Source organism: Bradysia coprophila, unplaced genomic scaffold (assembly GCF_014529535.1).
Source record: "Bradysia coprophila strain Holo2 unplaced genomic scaffold, BU_Bcop_v1 contig_350, whole genome shotgun sequence".
Lineage (NCBI taxonomy): Eukaryota > Metazoa > Arthropoda > Insecta > Diptera > Sciaridae > Bradysia > Bradysia coprophila.
Genome location: NW_023503608.1, coordinates 10,453,085 through 10,471,453, shown reverse-complemented (window position 1 = coordinate 10,471,453; position 18,369 = coordinate 10,453,085). Strand labels below are relative to the sequence as shown.

The window sequence follows — 18,369 nt, the reverse complement described above, 5'->3', positions numbered from 1 at the left end:
ATGTAATGGCAACAAGATCGACGAAAGCATTTGCAGTAATCAAGCTGATCCTATTCGACGACAATACAAGCTCGGTGAGACTTGAACATCCCGTAAAAGCGGTGTCACTAATTTCAATTAATCCAATATTGTACAATTGAATTCGAATGAGATTTGGAAACGTTTGACAAAGAACGCTTGGCACATTTGGACTTGCACTACCACTACGACTGTAGAGAAGTTCGGTGTCTACATTTGTAAAGCCCTCGAAGTGAGTACCGTCGATCCCAGTAAAGTTATTTAACCCATTCGGATTGTTGATAGTTAGGTCACACGCATACGAATCACCAACGAGGAAATATGAACAGCTTAGAATAGGCTGTTGAGATAAAGCCACAGTCAAAATTGAAGATATTATTAGAAAATGTTTCATGTTAATGCTTTGAAATGTGCCGGAAAACTGAAAGGCTTTGTCAAGTCACACATTGTTGTCGTAGCCGGACCACTTGAAGATAAGATTATCTTTATCCAGATGTCACGAATATAGCCCAAGATTATTTTATGCTTTGATTTGGTAAATCAACGGCTATGTTTACGTACAGACCAGTTGCTGATAAAAGTTTCAAGTATGTGGCAGTACAACACGACTTTTATTTTGACCAATTGTCTAAAAACTAACATTTTACAAATTCCTAATATTCATCTCAATGTCCAGGATTATCGCCATAGCCGCTAAAAGTCAAGAGGTTGAACGCTCCAGTTTGCTATTGAATCACTGTATAAATGTAAAGATTCCGTTAAACTAATTCATCAACTTTCAATTCAAATTCATTAATACGTACACAGCTCTCAGACCATAAAAATTGACTGGTACAAAGCTTTCCATTGTGTAACTCATGAATGGAAAACTGTCATTACCCCCGAAAACCATGATTACTTGATTCGCCCAAGTAACTCGAAAATCGTTCCACTGTTCCTGTCTGATAATATTCGGTGTTGGTACGACAGCAACATCAGTCTCTTGATTGAAACGCATCGCGGACAACGTGTTGTTTGCTCTACCGATAAATATTTCGACCACTGGGTTCCATACGAACGGGAATGGTGTGAGGGCGATCTGTATTTCACTGTCCGCATTGACGCGTAAGGCTATTCCGGGTTGCGGCCCATCAAAGAAAGCGTATTGTTCACCTTCAGTTGTTGTATCTAAGGAATAAAAGTCTGAATGAGATCATGGATTGCTATAAAAAGCCTAATGCTTTTTACCGATGATGTATCTCATATTTCTAAAACATCTCTCTAGCATGGGCAAGTACTGAGCTCTGCTCAGCTGGAAGTTTGCAAAATATTCGCTCGCACATAAATTTCCGCTGAAGAAAAGTGAAATTAGATTCTCAGCATCGTCAATGATCGCTCTGTCGATTGCATTGATTATGTTCCCATCCAATCCCAGCGATTCCAAGTCTGTTATTGTTCCGAATGCGTTTCTGCGCAGTACCTTCAAACGATTATACCACAGACCGAGGTATCGCAGATTTGGAGTAGGTTCAAAAAGACCCTCGGGAAGTTCCTCAATGTCGTTAAAGTTTAACGAAAGGAAAGTCACATTTGTCAAATTCTCGAAAGAAGTTGCACGTAAATTGCGTAAACGACAGTTAGACAAGCCTAGCTCATCGAGATTTTCAAGTCCTCGAAAAGCTCCATCATGAATAATGGTTAGTGGATTGTCGCTAATATCGAGAGTGATTAATTCGTCCAGGCCAGTGAATATGTTTTCTGGTAGTTCGACAAAATTGTTTCCATTGATGTATAAATATCGAAGATTTGGCATTCGCGATAGTGCTCCAACGGGAATTTCGGAAATACCATTATATCCCATAATGAGAGTTTGTACCCCATTCAAGCCAGTGAAGCTATCAACCGAAATAGATAGTCTGTTACCTACCAGGTACAAGAAATCTAGTTGACCGTTGCTTTCAAACCATTGGCTGTTAATTACATCAATGTTTGCGTAGGCCAAGAAAAGGCTTTGAAGATTCTCAAGTGGTCGGAAAAGACCAGCTGGAATAGTGCTGAATGAATTGAAGCTCAAATCTAAATTCGTCAATTCGTCTTGATTTTCGAACACATTTTCAGGTAATGCTGTTAGTGCATTGCTGTCTAGGTATAGAGACCGAAGGGCGGTCAAGTCAGCAAAAGCGTTAGCAGACACCGTGCTTATCTGATTCGATGCTAAATTTAGTGAAGTCATCCGCGAACAGCCACGGAACGAACTGTCGTCAATTCCAGTCGCACCCATAGCGTAAAGACTGACCGAAATCAGATTTGGGAAAGTTTCGCATAGAATGCTCGGTACATTAGAACTCACTCCACTGTTTATGTACAATAGTTCAACGTCATCACTTGAAAATCCCTCCAAATGGATACCGCCGATTTCGGTAAAATCATTGAAGCCATTGGGATTGTTGATGTTTAGATTACAGCCGTACGCTTCGAAACCGTCGAAGAATGTGCAGGATATAGACGGTTCCTGTGCAACAACAGCAACGGTTAACAGCGAGGATATTATCAAGAGAATATTCATCTTAACAACGTGAAAGTCACCACCTAACTGAGAAGAAGATCATGGAAAAGACAATAAATTAGCTGGCGGTTATCTTACTTTTGAAATCTGGAGGAGCGTAATTGAACGATTAGATTAGGTCTGGTTGAATTGCTTGAAGGAGCGGTTATGTAACTTTGAAAAATCAGAAATATTACGTTTTGTATTAATTTGATAAGGGAATAACAAGAGATGTGGCTATATACTGAATGTATAATGAGTGATAAGTTTACAACTAAAACACTAGCCTGAACCTGCTAATGCAAATTAGTTCAATACGACGAGTCGATTTGAAATTACAGCGGTCAAGTGTATAAAAAAATCATAAATGTTCCAAAAGTATTTTTATAGTTTGCTCCGACGTCTCAAACTACAGTCGGCACAATGCCTTCTATTCGATTATTATAATCTTCTATTACAGTCTCAAGTGTAAACACTTTTTAATAAACATAATTTTATCATATAAACATCGTGCCTACAGAGCACGATAGGAACACGTGAAGAATTTGTTGGTGACCATCGATATCGCGTGAAAACAATAGAGATTGCCTTTTGAAGATGATTTGATTTTGAAACACTTAAAAATCTGAATTTCCTACCCAGGTTGTTTGAGGATTGATCAATAACCCAGCAATCTAACGGTGGGAAACATAAGATCTGAATCATTTCTTCAATCCACAAATAATGTCCACATTACGTATTCAACGTGGCAGTGAATGTAGGAGAAAACTGTGGAGTTTCTAATCTAGTCTTATTAACTCTTGTTTGCACTTTCGACTAGAGACAATTAAAGATGTCGAAGCAATTTTGATTAGATACATTTCTGGTATGCTCAGCATTGCTGACGTTAACGCTTAGACATCCAAAATTCATATGCCTAGCAAAACAAACCGATTTATGTACTGGCTGTGGCAAGATGTGGAGTGAAAAGAGTAATGTTCCCATTAAAGCAAACATAACAGCTAAGCTTAGATGATGTCTGCTGATGGATGGGAGAAGCTATTTGGGTAAAATTTTCAAACTTACAGACCATTTCGTACCTTAGACTTACTTTATACTTCTAACTACGAAATACCAATGTATAATTGTCAGACCTCTCCGATGTCACACTTAACTCGGAACTTAGTATATTTCATGTCACGCAGATGGGTATGATTCTCCAATTGTGGGTAAAATTCAGCAAATTCAATCTGAAACTATGTTTAGGCACTGTTTTAATTTGAAGCACACTGTTTCAAACAACAATCATGATGGAGATAAACCAAGTGTTATGTCGAACAAACAACATCATCATACCTAAAGCACATCACCGTTAAACGCAGTTTTGAAACGTTGGCGTAAAAGATTTTGTATAATCAACGTTGACCTTTGCTATAGAACAGCGTCCCTATTTTCCAAGCTGGCAATCACGTTACCGATATTCATGAATCGAAAGAGCTTACTGGAAAACTTGTAAAACTAGGTCGCCAAACCATGGACAACCGACTTCGGAAACACAAGTTGTTGATCCCATAATCATATTCTACTGCTTTAGCGAGAATGTTAATTTTCACGTCTATTAAAACGCCAGTGCTGTGAGATTAAGTGAAAGTAGTTTGAATTATCCAACATGTAAGCTGTTGCTGTGAACAATTTTAGTTTCTTCAACAGGACCAATATTTCGTTAGACGAATTTACCAAAGCTCATACCAAAATTTACCAAAAAATTAAATTCGTTAAATTTTCGGTAAACTAGTAAATTTCGGTAATCTTTGGTAAATTTCAGTTAATTCGGTAAGCGAATCTACGAGAAATAGGTCCTCTTCTTAAACGGGAATGGAATTACAGGTTTTTACAGGTCCGATCAAAGGAAAAAGCAGTGCTTACAAATCATTTCTGTCTTTTATTTTGAATTTTCTTTTTTCTTTTAATAAACTGTTTTTTTCTCATATAATTAATTTTTAGATTAAATTCCACCAATCAGCCCCGCGATCCGTTATAACGTTTCCCAGACATGTTTAGCAGAGATACACAATTCGTTGGATGAATGAATATATCGTTTCAAATTTAATGCAAGATAAAGAACGAAGGCTACAAAATAATTTACATGCAAAAAAAAATTAAAATCAAATCAAAAGGACAACGTGACATTTTCTTTTTTTAAAAACAACTTTAAAATTTTCTGTTTTAAATTTTGTGTCAGCTGTTGCTGCAATGGATGAAAAAAAAATCCATTTAAAAGATGGGTGTATCTTGCAACAAAATGCTGTGCCAATTCGATATTTAACGACCGTCATGGTCATCCTCAGTAATATCTCCGTATTCCCAGATACCCAAATGTTGCTTCTTAGCCAAATCTTCAGCTGCTTTATATTCGTCAATCTGAAAAATTGAAAGATAAAGTTTTTAACCATCCGACAATCAGACCTCGCACTCAAAAATGGCGTGCCTTATTAAGGAAATAAGGAGGTTTTTTAAAAAAATAAGGAGAAAATAAGGAATTTTTCGGTTGAAATTAAGGAGAAAATAAGGAGCTTGGAAGTAAATTTTTGGGTAAAAATCTTGATGATTTTTTATACGCACACCCCCTGCACGCTTTTTTAGGCTCATAATCAAAAATTACGAAGTTTTTCAAAAATTCCCATACCCATATTCAACGATTTTACACTAATTTAATCCACTTAAATCCACTTAAACGCAATGGGCCACGTTCAGAAACGAAACGTTCATGACATCTGGGTAAACTTTCACGACCAAAGTACATCGTGAGAAATCTAACCTCAAAGTTAAACTTGACAGCGTTAACTCAACGAAACGAATGTTCACTCAGTGAAGAATTTTTCGTTCCTGAACGCGGCCTATGAATTACCATGGTTTAATAGTAAAAGTTAATTTGAAATTATTAACCTTAGCTTACCGCTACTTTCTTAAACCATGTCAATTGTTTATTTTGTGGACTGTTAATATTTACGTGTAAATATTAATACAAATAATCCACACAACCCACAAAATAAGACTATGGCTCTTTACAACATTCCATTGGTTGTAGGTCGTGTTTTGAACCTCAGGATAAAACTGTACATTTCTCAATATGCTACATTCCTTAATTTTCTTTTAGGTGAAGTAGAGATTTGAGGTCAGAATTATATCAAATTTGTAAACAACACAATAATTTGATCAAATGAATTTAAGTTTATGTAGGTTTTTTTTTTGTTTGATCTACCACCAAATAGTTTGTTGGGAAAGTTTCCCTCTTAGTACATCAGTGAAATAATAAAATAATGATTCTTCCCATAGATGACTTGGAACAGGTAGATTCCATTGACCTTTTCAAGCCTCCAACAGGTCGCACACAAGTGGCGTCCATCAAAATTTTGAAACTTTGGGACCCCCTCCCCCACTGTGCTCTATTGTCGTTAGATTGTTTCTTAGACTGACTTTTTGTAAAGTCGATGCTTTAACTGACTTAGTATGACCGCGCTTTTTAGCGTGAGACAGAGGCAATTCTTTCCAAACATTCGTCCGTTACCTTCAATTCTACCCTCCCTCCCCTTCTTCAACACCGCTCTTCCCATTGAGTGGGAAGGTAGCAAAATTACTGTAATCCACGTGGATATTTTTCTTCAGTAAAATCGACAACAAGAAACTACATTTCTATGGTTTGTTTACTAGCAGTAGGAGATCGGGTGAAGATTTACGATGACCCTATTGCTCAGTATTCTGCCGCGCAGCGATTTTTTTTTATTATCTGTTATCCAAAAATGTAGTTTTCTCGTCAAAATTATTGAAAAATAAGGAAAAAAAAGGAACTTTTTCAAAAATAAGGAGGAATAAGGTGGTTTTTTCAAAAATAAGGAAAATCAGGAAAATAAGGAGTAGTACGACCCCTGGACAATTCTATCAATCTAATTGAAATGGCAGTAGTGGCGAATGTACATTCTAACTTACTAACTCAATTTCATAGTAGAAACTGACTTAAGCCAATTAAAATGTTAATTTTATTCTACGAAGTTTTCAAAAGCACTGACCAAGCAGATTTTTACTCGAATCAGCGACTCTAACTTCGATAAATTGTTTTTTCAGGTCGAAATTCGCATTGCAAGCAATTTGAAGATAATTCAATTTAGCGAGTTCATTTTCAAATATCTGGCCACGAAATATGCACCTCAGGACAGGTCGTTGCACATGTCTTGTACAGTGAAGACTGTCTATAAACCAGGCTAATAGTATAGAGATGTCTGTTTGAGCCTTTGATGGTATGAATCTTAGGCGAACATGTGGTCCTTCGTTACGAGAGATAAACGCAACGCAAAAGACAATAAATTTGAGACCGTGAAAACCCCATGTCATTCACATCCTCTATCACACCCCTTCATAAGACTAGTAAATTTCATTTTCCAAGACGTGGATTAACAGAAAATGACCAAAAAATTACGAATAATTTAACCGCACAGAGGTAAGCCCGAAATTATCACCAACTCAGGCAGACTCAGGCAGGGTGACACCATTTCACCGAAATTATTCACGGCGATTCTGCAGAGTGTTTTTAGGAAGTTAAACTGGAGTAAAATGGGAATAAAGATAAATGGAGAGTACCTGAGCAATCTCCGCTTCGCTGATGACATTGTACCGATAGCAGCGAATCTAGGTCAGGCTCAGCTTATGCTACAACAGTTAAGTGAAGAGGCAAACAAAGTTGGCCTCAAGATGAACTTATCGAAAACAAAAGTCATGACCAACATCGGGGACGATAGAGAAATCAAAATTGGTGACACTGTCATTGAACGAGTCGACAGCTACGTATATCTAGGACATAAGCTGAAGTTAGGTCTGGACAACCAAACTGCAGAAATAAGACGTAGGATTGGTCTTGCATGGGCAGCGTTCGGAAAACTCAGACTAATTTTCAAAAGCAAAATTAATAATAGTCTGAAACGCAAAGTTTTCGACACTTGTGTCCTTCCAGTGCTCACTTATGGAGCGGAAACGTTAACTTTAACGAAAGCATCCGAAGAAAAATTGAGAGTGACACAAAGAGCCATGGAACGGAGTATGCTTGGAATAACACTCAGAGACAGAATGACGAATCAATGGATTCGACAACAAACCAGGGTCGTTGATGTCATGGAAAGAATAGCATCTCTGAAATGGAGCTGGGCGGGACATATTGCAAGAAGGACAGACGAACGTTGGACCAAAAAGATCATGAACTGGCGACCATATAAAAGACGAGCTATAGGTAGACCACCAGAGAGATGGACAAACGGAATTAAGAATATTGCAGGTACAAACTGGCAGCAAATGGCAATGGATCGTACGAAATGGAAAGAAGTTGGAGAGGCCTACATCCAGCAGTGGATAGAAACAGGCTGAAAAAGAAGAAGAAGAAGGCAGACTGGTTTAAATGGGGGAACTGTTTCTGTTAAATTACTAAAAGCTAATGTGAAATCAGTCAGAGAAAGCCATTACTAACAAAGAGAATTCATCTTTTCTCAACAAAACTTTAAAAAACACTGGCAAAGCATCTGAATCCACCCATACCAGCGACTCTAACCTCGCTGCATTTACCCCAGCATGAAAATGTGAATTAACAATAAAACAACAACACCAACTCACCAGCTTCGACAGTCTCTTCTCGCGACGTTTTTCAACCAGCAACAAACCATCGGTAACAAGTCCCTTGAAGACGTCAGCATTTGTGTCAGGATCGGTTAGCGAAACAAATGGAGCGCCGTTTACCCTAAGAATTCAACGAACAGAGTTGCTTACGACCATAAATTGCATTGCAATTGATTGTGTTTTACCTGTACTCAACATTCAGTAACAGTTTACGGTTGAGAGCATCCTGGGCGAAAGCTCTGCCTGCTTCAGTTATATCATCCTCGTCTGTAGGCAGCTTACAAAATGCCAACGAGTATTCGGAGGCATAAAATTTGTCGGATGAGAAGGCAGGTGGTAGAGTGGCAAGGCGGGTTGATGGAACAGTCTGAAAATTATTATTTTTAGATTAAAATACGGGGATGTCTAAGCCACTTTAAGGAGTTACAATATGATAGTGAAATGTCCGTAGTTAATTACTTCGTTTCAATCGAGATGCCATTCCCAAAACTACGATTCCATAGCCATCAACCTTTCCATTCCGTTGGCAAATGTTACTCAGAATGCAAAAAAATATTGCAAAACTTTCACACCCACTCGCGAAACAGAGGGTCTCAGTGCAAAGAATATGTTGTAGATCTGGTTTTACAGACAATTTTTCAATTGAATGAGTGAATGAACATGATTGGAACGTGACAACGTCTAACGTAAGATTTTCTCTAGCAAGTTTATGACTCAGTCATTTCATTTAAGCCAGAAATGGATCTAAGGAACTTGCTTCGAACGTGTAAAGAAAGAAGTTCAAAATTTGACTCACCTCCTTGTTACCATAATCGACGTAGAAAACAGAAATGTTGGTTCCTTGAACTTTTTCGATTTTGGCACGGTACCATTCGTTGTCTTCAGAGAATTGAGCCGCACATAAGTCGCCTCCTAAAAAAACGAATGATATGAATCATCCACTGCTGAACCAAATCGAACAAATTAAAATACTTACGTTTCGGTGTGTATGCACCGGTGATTGGCGGGGATACTTGGAAGTCTTGCCTCAACTTTGCCATTAATGATTCCAATTTCGCCCCTTGTTCAGTGTGTTGAGCGAAGAATTTCAAGTCGGAAACAATTTCGGTGACCAGCACCTTTTCATGGTTAACCTTTCGTTCAGTCACTTTGTCTTCTTTTTCGTCGTGTTGCTCTTCGGTTTTTTCCTCTTCCACATACGTGCTCCAAATATTTTTCCGTTGAGCCTTTGCCGAATCCTCAGCTGTTTTCAATTGGCGGGCATAATCGGATTTTTCTGCACTAAAGTGAACGGAGGCGAGACCTTCTTCGACCAATGCAACGGACAGATTTACATTGCTGTCAGTCCACAGCCAGCCGATAACAGCTTGACCATTTCTGTCCGTCGATTCGATGTGAATGCTAACATCTCGTTGTAGAATCTGGAAATTAGACGAGGAAAATGTTAAATGAATATTATCGCCGGAAACAACTGACTGCTTAGTAAATTGTTGAAGGGAATGTCTGCATTTCAACTAAGACCGATAATTACATTGAAGTAAAATGATCAACTCTCGGAAAATGCTGAGCTTAAACAGAACAATCGATCCACTGACTAGAACAGTCTCATGGGAATTGTCGAGCGTTTAAGTTGCTCTACCACAGGTGTAACGCTGATTATTCCATTGATGGGAAAGTAATTTGCTGACTCCATGTGGCACTACCACAGTTAAATTCACAATTCGAAAACGGGAATAATCTGAAAGCAACTTACTTTATCTCTGACATAGGCCAGTGCTTCATCACCGTACGGTTGCGCTTCCTGGGCGGGTGCTCCATTTACCGACGGTCTCGAAGATCGTGGACATGTAATACCACCAAGCAGGAATGTTACCAAGCACGAATCCTTCGGTATGTAGACTCGAAACCGTGAACCGCTTGCAATAAATTCAACGATGGCTTCGGTACGGAGCGCTCGTTGCCACGATGGCAGGTATTGTTGTTTGATGCGGGAATGGTCAACAGTAAGGTCATTGATGCGATGCGATTGACCTTCTTTTTTCGAATGAACACCCTTGGACCCTTTGACGGCCTGCGCTTCGGCTGTTAGCAGTTCGTCGTAGCGTGATGATCGTTGATCATCGTCTTGGCGATACCTAACTACTGTGGCTAAGCCCTTGCCAACCATTGCTTCGGCAACATTTCTGTAAAGTGAATCGTAATTGTAATATGGCCACGGAATGCGGGTTTCAATTTACAGTTTAAAAAGAAAACATTTACAAAAGGTTCGCTTGTCTCGTTAGTACACTGATAATCAAAACATTTATTCAAATTTTGACACCAAATTATAACGACTGTGTAATCTACCACCACAGACTAATACAACGATCAATCTGCATATCAATTGAACGTTTACGAAGCCACGGTGGAGCAAGTCAGTAAAACAAAATTTGTCGCATAAAAGACATTTTAGATGTACAGAACCCATCAAAAGTGAAAAATAAATTTCAAAAATGAGCAAAATCTAAAGGCCAAAACCATATGCTTTAAGCGATTTTCTAATAAATTTACGTTGCACCACAACCAACAGAGCATCATTGAAGCTAAATTTCTTAACAACTAAAATGCCATTTCAAATTTATATCAAACAATCCACAACTCACACACCATTCGCTAACAACAACAAAAAAACAACGAACAACAAAAAATGTGGTGCATTAAAAACACTTACACTCCTCCGACTGTAACCGTGTAACAACATTTTTCTGGGAAGTTGTCTCGCGCAGGTGAAATATAATCTAAATTGCATTGTACCTTTTTGCCAATCAATTTCTTTCGCAGAAATTCTCTCGCTTCGAACATCCACGGCACATCGTACAATGGACGGGTCTTTTTTGCCGGACGAGGTGCAATTTTGCCCTCTTCATCGGGAACGCTATGCAAAACGAACAGAAAATGTTTGAATTAAATTCTGTCATGCTCGATGACGACCGGTCAACATTTACCTGGCTGCTTCTCTTGGTGGTCGAATGCTGGCAATGAAAACTTTTTTAATGGAACCAGCTGTTGTTTTCACATTGATAGCGTCACCATTGAAAACCTCAATGACGGTTCCAGTAAAGTCCTTTTCTTTGCCGGTAAAGATTTGTGCGTTCGACTGGTAGTCTTCCCAGACACGAACTTTCTTTTCCTTTGCTTGCCGTTCGGCCAAACGAAGCTTGTCAGCGCCTGTAACAGATAACGTATACAATTAGGACACAGTTGCACAGCTCAAGGCTCTGTTTTCGAATTGAAAATTTTATGAGCGAAATTAAAACCGGACTGGCCTATTAGATGTATCATAACCAATAATTGCTTGAAATATGATGAAAAATCCATTTTCCATTCAATGTGAAATAGCGCCGAATAAACCGACCTTGGAAGGTCGGTTTATTCGGCGGTACATTTCAGTTGATGGAAAATTGACACCAGACACAACCAAAACTATTTCAAAATTTTTGACTTAAACAAATGAAAATGTCCGAGGGGTGAAATCATGTCTTCGTAGTGATCAGCAAGGACATGTTAGATCCACAGATTTAATTTAGCATTTCACGTTTGTTATGAGCTGATTCTAAGAATTCGAATAACCTCATTGCATTTCGAAATGCGTATCAAACCAACAACGGTTTGTATTAATGAACAAATTAATTTTTCTCTTACCGGTTTTCATGAAAGCCATACTCCAGTCAACGCATTTGGCGAATCCTTCACGTAGTAAAGCTTCGGCGATATTTCCTTTCGGGAATAAAATTGTACCGACAAAACTGGCATTGTTCACCGATTCCAACACAATTTCAACTTCACGCTGCAATAACCTGGATTCGACGAAATACCGAGCTTCTTCTGCATACTTGACCTGCACTTTGGGATCAGGTTTGCCGTCAGCGTCCAATTTGAAACCAGGACACTACATCGATGACCAAAGTTTAGAGAAAATTGTTTCTCGTTCGCCACAAGTCAATTCACTCACCCGAATACCCGAAATCATTAGGGTTATGTATTGGAAGTCAGGCAACAAAAAGGCTCGCACAGTCGATCCATCGCGGACATGCTCGATGATAGCACGAATTGGTTTTCCATTCGCTTGATCGACGAAATTTCTCGGATTTTCTTGCGTCCATTTGATGTTGCGCACATGTTCGTAGGTAGGTGACGTTCCCCATTTACCTTTGCCAGCAGCACGAGCCGCATCTTCGAGGGTGATAAGTTTCTGCAATTCCTCCGTGATGCGAACGCCTTCCCGTCGGACGGACAATAAACCTTCAGATACCATGAGTTCGGTTACATTGACGGACGTGTTCGGATCGCTTCCGATGTACAACGTTCCATAGTCACGGGTGGAATTCGGCGGACGTTCGCATGAAAAGTACACCTCCTCACCGATCAATTTTGCACGAAGGAATTCGCGAGCCTCCCACGCCCATGGCTCGTCTCTCGAATCATCACTGAAAGTAATGAACAGGGAAAATTATAGAAGTGAGAAAAGTTCAATTGATCAACATTGAGGTTAGGATCAAAACCGGAACCGGTTGAAATGGAATATTTCACGGTTAAAAATTGCTGATTCTGGGTGTAAGACAACATATCAATGCAAATAAAAACTAATAAAGCCGTTAACTGTACTCACTTGGCATTATTCGGTCGTCTTGCCAATTTCGGTGCAATCACATTGGTAAAATTGATCTGCTTCTCCGGTGGGGGTCCGCCTTTCGGTTGACCGCGAATGATTACCGAATCACCAGATAAAACCTTTCGGAAAAATTTGTAATTTACTTCTTAATTCACTATTACATTTTGGCGAATATTAAAGTGATGGGTTCAAGATTCGAACACCAACTGCAGCCGGCAAATACCGTGCACCACGTTTTTTAAAATGACATTTGGAGGTTATGTATTCGCCGACGTCTGTCGGATATGAAGGGAAATTTTTCAATACGAATGCGTACTTTATGTCAAACTGAGCGCATTTTGTTGGTATTTCAAATTTGTAAAAAAATCAAATGCCGACGTAAACAAGAGTGGGCGAACAGACATAGTTTATCAACTGTAATCATATACAAGACGTTAAATTGATATTTGATGAGAACTCATCCAATCGATCTATTGGGTATCGAGAAGCACACGACGACAATTTATTTTTATGTACGTCCAAGAAACTGACGATCACTAATTGCCTGTATTCAATAAAGAAATTCTAAATCAGTCTACTCTTGTATCGTCCCAGTACAATAAAAAGCATTTTGAACATACAATTAGATGATAAAAATTGGATTCAGGCAACATTGCCAATCAGTCAAGGTGGAATCGGTGTCAGACGCGCTTCTGACATAAGCTTGCCGGCATTCCTCGCCTCAGCCTTTGGTGCTAGACCTCTCGTCGCTAACATACTCAACAATACGGGCAACGATATTTCTATTCACCATTTGGATGAGGCTCTGCATTTGTGGCAAACGTTAAACGCTCCCGATATTCCTCAGAACCCAAATTTTCAAAGAAACTGGGATTTATTAAATGTTAAAAGGATTGTCGACAAAGAGTTACATTTCGACACGGCTAAGGATATTGCCCGCTTCACCGGTCTGCGACTAGGTGCAAGAATCTGCCATCCACATTCTTGTCGGTGCGGTTCATCGGTTTCGGAAGACGGTACACACGGCCTAAGTTGCACGAAGAACAAATCAAAATATTCCCGCCATTTCGAGATCAACAACATCCTGCATCGTGCTTTATCATCAATCAACGTACCATCCACGCTGGAACCACCGGGTTTGTCTAGGAAAGACGGCAAACGCCCCGACGGCCTGACATTAATTCCTTGGGCAAACGGTAAAGCACTTATATGGGACGCCACGGTACTAGACACATTGGCCAATTCGTACGTGCCTAAAACTTCATTACGCATCGGTGCGGCAGCTGAATTAGGCAGCAAACTCAAACACAAAAATTATGCAGAACTGAAAGCTGCAAATTATATTTTCGTGCCTGTTGCATTGGAGTCGTTTGGCCCTTGGGCAACGGAGGCAAAAGATTTTATTAACACAATCGGTTCCAAGCTCAACAATTTGACCGGTTCGAAAACGTCTTGCTACTACCTGCATCAGAGAATATCGCTTGCAATTCAACGCTACAACGCGTCTTGTGTTATGGAAACGATCCCGGCGACGTCTCCTCTAGACGAAATTTTTTATATTCTATCAAAACGACCCCTGGTCGTTTAACTTTCGGTTTTAATGTACGAATCAAATTTTACCTTGAATAAAAACTTTATAAAAAAAAAAAAAAAAAAAAAAAAAAAATGAAAAAATTACGTTAAATCCATCGCTACGTTAGGTGGGCAATCTATAAAAAAAATAATTGCTTTAACGTTGACGTCGATGATAAACAGGTCAACTTTTAACATAATTTTAGTGTTGCCGATACATTTGTGACTTTTTCCATATATTCAAATGTCGTTCAAACTAAACGACTCGTTAAAATTTTTTCAAGAAATACAAATTTAGGCAACGACTCGTTATAAAGTGTTTCTATTGACGCGTAGGCAATTGCCTAAAATCGTTTGTTTCATTTACGACCTTAAAACATTTTTCATGCTGTAATGTTATACCTGTCATGATAAATCTTACACACCTTTGGTTGGTCGTATACTTCGTCCAAAAGTTCAACAGGCGACACATAAAGTAACGCAGTATTTCTTGAAACGATTTCGTTATTGACATTTTTACACTTGAAAACGTTTTTTTTTTTTTTTTGTTATGGTACTTCGTTCAGACCATTAAATTATTTGTCATCGGCAATTTCTTAAGTAGAGGGTATATAATAGTTACTTACCTGTTGTGGACGGTAGATTTTAGGCAATTTCGCGAGTTGTAGCTTGAACGAAGTGAGGACGATAAGCGAAAATACCTAGGATTTACCGTCCACAACAGATGCGTACACAACTTTTCATGCCGAGTGACCAAATTACGAGAAAAATTGTGTAATTTTGTCCCAAGACATGAAATTGTTATACATAATTCAGTCGAGTGAATATCGGCCTAATATATTTGAACAAACAGAAATAAAATGGTCCATCACCTCTGAGTAGATACGCGTAATCAATTTAGATTGTTAAGTCTACGATACATCTGTTGGAAACGTCTGTTTTCGACATTCTCGACACTCAACAGACAGCTTGCAAATTTTCCTATGAATGTTACGTGGTTCAGTTTACGTAAAATTTGTTTCACTGAACTGGGGACGAAATTTGGGTTTTTTAATCGCCGAAAACCTGAAATGGACATTACACCTTAATTTTAGTTCGTTGTCCACTAATTAAAGTCGAGGCTCTAAAATATTTTACTTGAAAGAAATAGGACATAGCCAAAGGCCAAATAGTGAAAGGAATCAAGTGAAAGTAAAACTTAGGAGCTTTGTTATAACACACCGATTAATTGGACCACAAAATCGGAATTATTGAAATTATAACAGAAAACACGAACATTCCCAAACGAATTATAAATATTGGGGCATTGAATGTTTCAAATAATTCTTGATGGATCCAGATTCATCGTAGAAAAAATGATTGAGCCAGTAAATTAAAAAAAAAATCAAAACTCAAGTGCCAAGTTGGCACCTTCGAACAATTCAGACCAAATCCAATAGAAAATTTTGACATACTGAACATTATATGCGGTTGCATGGCATGGTTTCTCTTTTTTACGATGAAAAGAAAATGTTTTTATTAGAAGAAATTTTGACTTACTTGCTTTACCACCCCTCGACGATTTGTTAAATTTTCTTGAGGCCCACTCATTGTTCAACTTTGCTTGATGATTTTAGATATGAAAAAAACAGGAATTAAAAAAGAAATTGAATTAACATTAACCTAGCGATGCTTGGTGAAAAAGAAAATCGTCTTTGTCAACGTCACGTCACATACGACACTGAACTCAATTTGAATCAAAAAAGTGTGAGATGGAGGGAAATGGCCGATGCGGGCGGGATATTTTGACATATGTTTATCAAATGGTAGCATTCTTTTCGATTCAGTACTACTGCAGCAAACTTTTGTGAAACTGCAAAGAAATGGGAAATTTTAGAAACGGCTAGTGTTATAATTTCGTAAAAGGGATAATTAAGTTGATGGCAGAGCTAACAAACATTTATAGCATTAAATTTGCGTGTGCGGGATTGCGAAAAATGGACTTTAAGAATGTTATATTTTTGCTTCGTGTGCCAGATTACCCGATACCTTGTAGAGTGTTATGATGAAAGAGAAAGAAATATTTTGACAAGTACCTAAAGGCAAGTAAAAATAAACTAATCTTCGGTTCTCTCGCTCGCATCGTAAGATGTTGAAAGAGAGCAAATACTTTGACAAGTACCCCAAGGCAAGTTAGAATTAACTGTTATTCGGTCGTCTCGCTCCGATCATAACACTCTGATGCTAGCAATAAGACATTTTCGGACATTTTTCAACGACCTGTGTACTTTACTGAAAACATACTCAAATAGATAAATAAATATTTAATGCTCGGAACCAGATCGGAGCCTTACAAAGTTTGTAATACAAAAATTTCAAATAAAAAAATTATATTCAATTTTTTGACATAATTAATTAATTTAAAACTAACATCATAGACACAATAATAAAAGAACCCTACGACTTAAATGTCAATTTTTGGCCTACACATTCTTAAAATCGATTTTTAGCCTTGAAGCCATGAGTGGATGAGTGGATCACTAATTAAAATTATTAAATTACATTTAATTATTTTTGGACACTTTCCATACTTTTTTGGTCCTGACAACGTAGATTAGATGCTAGAGCAACAAAAACGCTTTGCTTCCATTTTTTGAAATTTTTACATCGTCTGAGCACACCGAGCACACTTAACAATATTGGAATAGACAAAAATCCACATACAATTTCCAAGTGATACAAAGTCATGCTAAGTTACTCTTTCAGTTTAGTGTTAGATATCGTTGTAAAGGTAATGACAGTGGCTTTCTAACGAGCCCACTCACAATAAGTTGGCGTCTTCTCGTCATTTGAAATTTCCCTGAGTTCACGAACCTGGTATTTTTGGAGTAAAATCGATTTCTATTTAGCTTAAAAAAATTGTTTTCGAAAAAATTTCTTTTTACAATGAACGCTTTTGCCGTAAGGTGTATCCGATGTATATTTCATAAATGTTTTGGAAGAACCCAAAGACTGAGTGAACAGATTGGGCTACTTTGACTGACTTGAGAGATGCGGATGCACTTACAAATCATTAAATCGGTCTCTTCGGACAACTCTGAAGTTAAATAAACCAACTCACCTTAACAAGTCACCTCAACATCTGTTAGTTACGTTCATTATTTCTTAAACCCATATTTTCATCAATTTTCGTGTTTTTCCACATACTTTTTTATCAGGGGGCCATAAAGGTTTGTTTTCCGTGGGGTCCGCCAACTTCATCGGCACTTTTATTTTCCCATACGATTTTGGAGCCTCCACACATTTGGACGCATTTTGCTCTGAACGTAGCTAAAGTTCTAATCGATAGTTGAATGGAGGTGCCGATCGTCATTTGCCAATATTTATTTTACATTTTATCTGTCAAATCTTATGGGCAATATCGTGTAACTCATGGTATGTGGCACGGGCAGGGACTATTTTTGGGAAAGTTTTTTAGAATTTTAAGAATTTTTTGAGAATTTTGAGAAATATTTCTTAAAATTTCTGAAAATTGTACAAAATATTTTTTATGTTTTTCTGAATAAAATTTAGGAAAATTAACTTTGGTAAGTGTCTAATGATATTGATAATACATTATACGTTTTTGGAACTGATTTAGAGAGCTAGTTTTGATATATACTTGAAAACTGAATATCAAATGCTTTAATAACTTCTTTTTGCTCTTTTTCGACTGTACGAGTTCTCTGGTTACTTTTATGTCTCTCTGCACATAAAATTAAATTGTTAAAACATGCTTTAGAGCTTGAAAAAAATTTAAAAATTCTTAAGAAATTTGAGAATTTTGAGAAATCAGATTGCTCAAAAATAGTCCCTGTGCACGGGTCTCAGATAATTTGTAAAGTGACCCATCAAATGTTACTCTTCACTATGCTTTTTTTAAATCTTCGCTCAAAAACATAAAATGTGATTCGTACATTGAATGCGTACTTTACAAAATAGGTTGAAC

The 18,369-nt window shown here is 38.0% G+C and overlaps 2 protein-coding genes across 2 annotated transcripts; both read right to left on the bottom strand.

The window, feature by feature from the left end:
- Positions 1-606: 606 nt before the first annotated feature.
- LOC119080935 (carboxypeptidase N subunit 2-like) lies at positions 607-2,590 on the bottom strand. Its single transcript, XM_037189555.1, has 3 exons — positions 1,246-2,590; positions 822-1,185; positions 607-754 (listed from the first exon to the last, which is right to left on the bottom strand). The coding sequence occupies exons 1-3, from the start codon at positions 2,561-2,563 to the stop codon at positions 712-714; spliced, it is 1,725 nt and encodes a 574-aa protein (XP_037045450.1). The 5' UTR covers positions 2,564-2,590; the 3' UTR covers positions 607-711.
- A 1,853-nt stretch (positions 2,591-4,443) lies between these two features.
- On the bottom strand, positions 4,444-16,145 carry LOC119080934 (staphylococcal nuclease domain-containing protein 1). The gene is made up of 12 exons (XM_037189554.1): positions 15,942-16,145; positions 12,828-12,949; positions 12,171-12,645; positions 11,861-12,107; positions 11,164-11,386; positions 10,890-11,093; positions 9,933-10,362; positions 9,156-9,600; positions 8,976-9,091; positions 8,365-8,546; positions 8,177-8,300; positions 4,444-4,942 (listed from the first exon to the last, which is right to left on the bottom strand). Exons 1-12 carry the CDS (start codon positions 15,990-15,992, stop codon positions 4,844-4,846), a joined length of 2,718 nt encoding a protein of 905 aa, XP_037045449.1. The 5' UTR covers positions 15,993-16,145; the 3' UTR covers positions 4,444-4,843.
- Positions 16,146-18,369: the final 2,224 nt, after the last annotated feature.

Bases quoted from the DNA above. Each gene is read 5' to 3' on its own strand.
- LOC119080935 (XM_037189555.1), bottom strand. From the start codon at position 2,563: ATGAATATTCTCTTGATAATATCCTCGCTGTTAACCGTTGCTGTTGTT. The intron at 1,186-1,245 runs GTAAAAAGCATT...TTTATTCCTTAG, and splicing joins AAATATGAGATACATCATCG to ATACAACAACTGAAGGTGAA. The intron at 755-821 runs GTACGTATTAAT...ACATTTATACAG, and splicing joins TTTTATGGTCTGAGAGCTGT to TGATTCAATAGCAAACTGGA.
- LOC119080934 (XM_037189554.1), bottom strand. From the start codon at position 15,992: ATGAGTGGGCCTCAAGAAAATTTAACAAATCGTCGAGGGGTGGTAAAG. The intron at 10,363-10,889 runs GTAAGTGTTTTT...TTCACTTTACAG, and splicing joins ACGGTTACAGTCGGAGGAGT to AAATGTTGCCGAAGCAATGG. The intron at 8,301-8,364 runs GTAAAACACAAT...TTGAATTCTTAG, and splicing joins TTACTGAATGTTGAGTACAG to GGTAAACGGCGCTCCATTTG.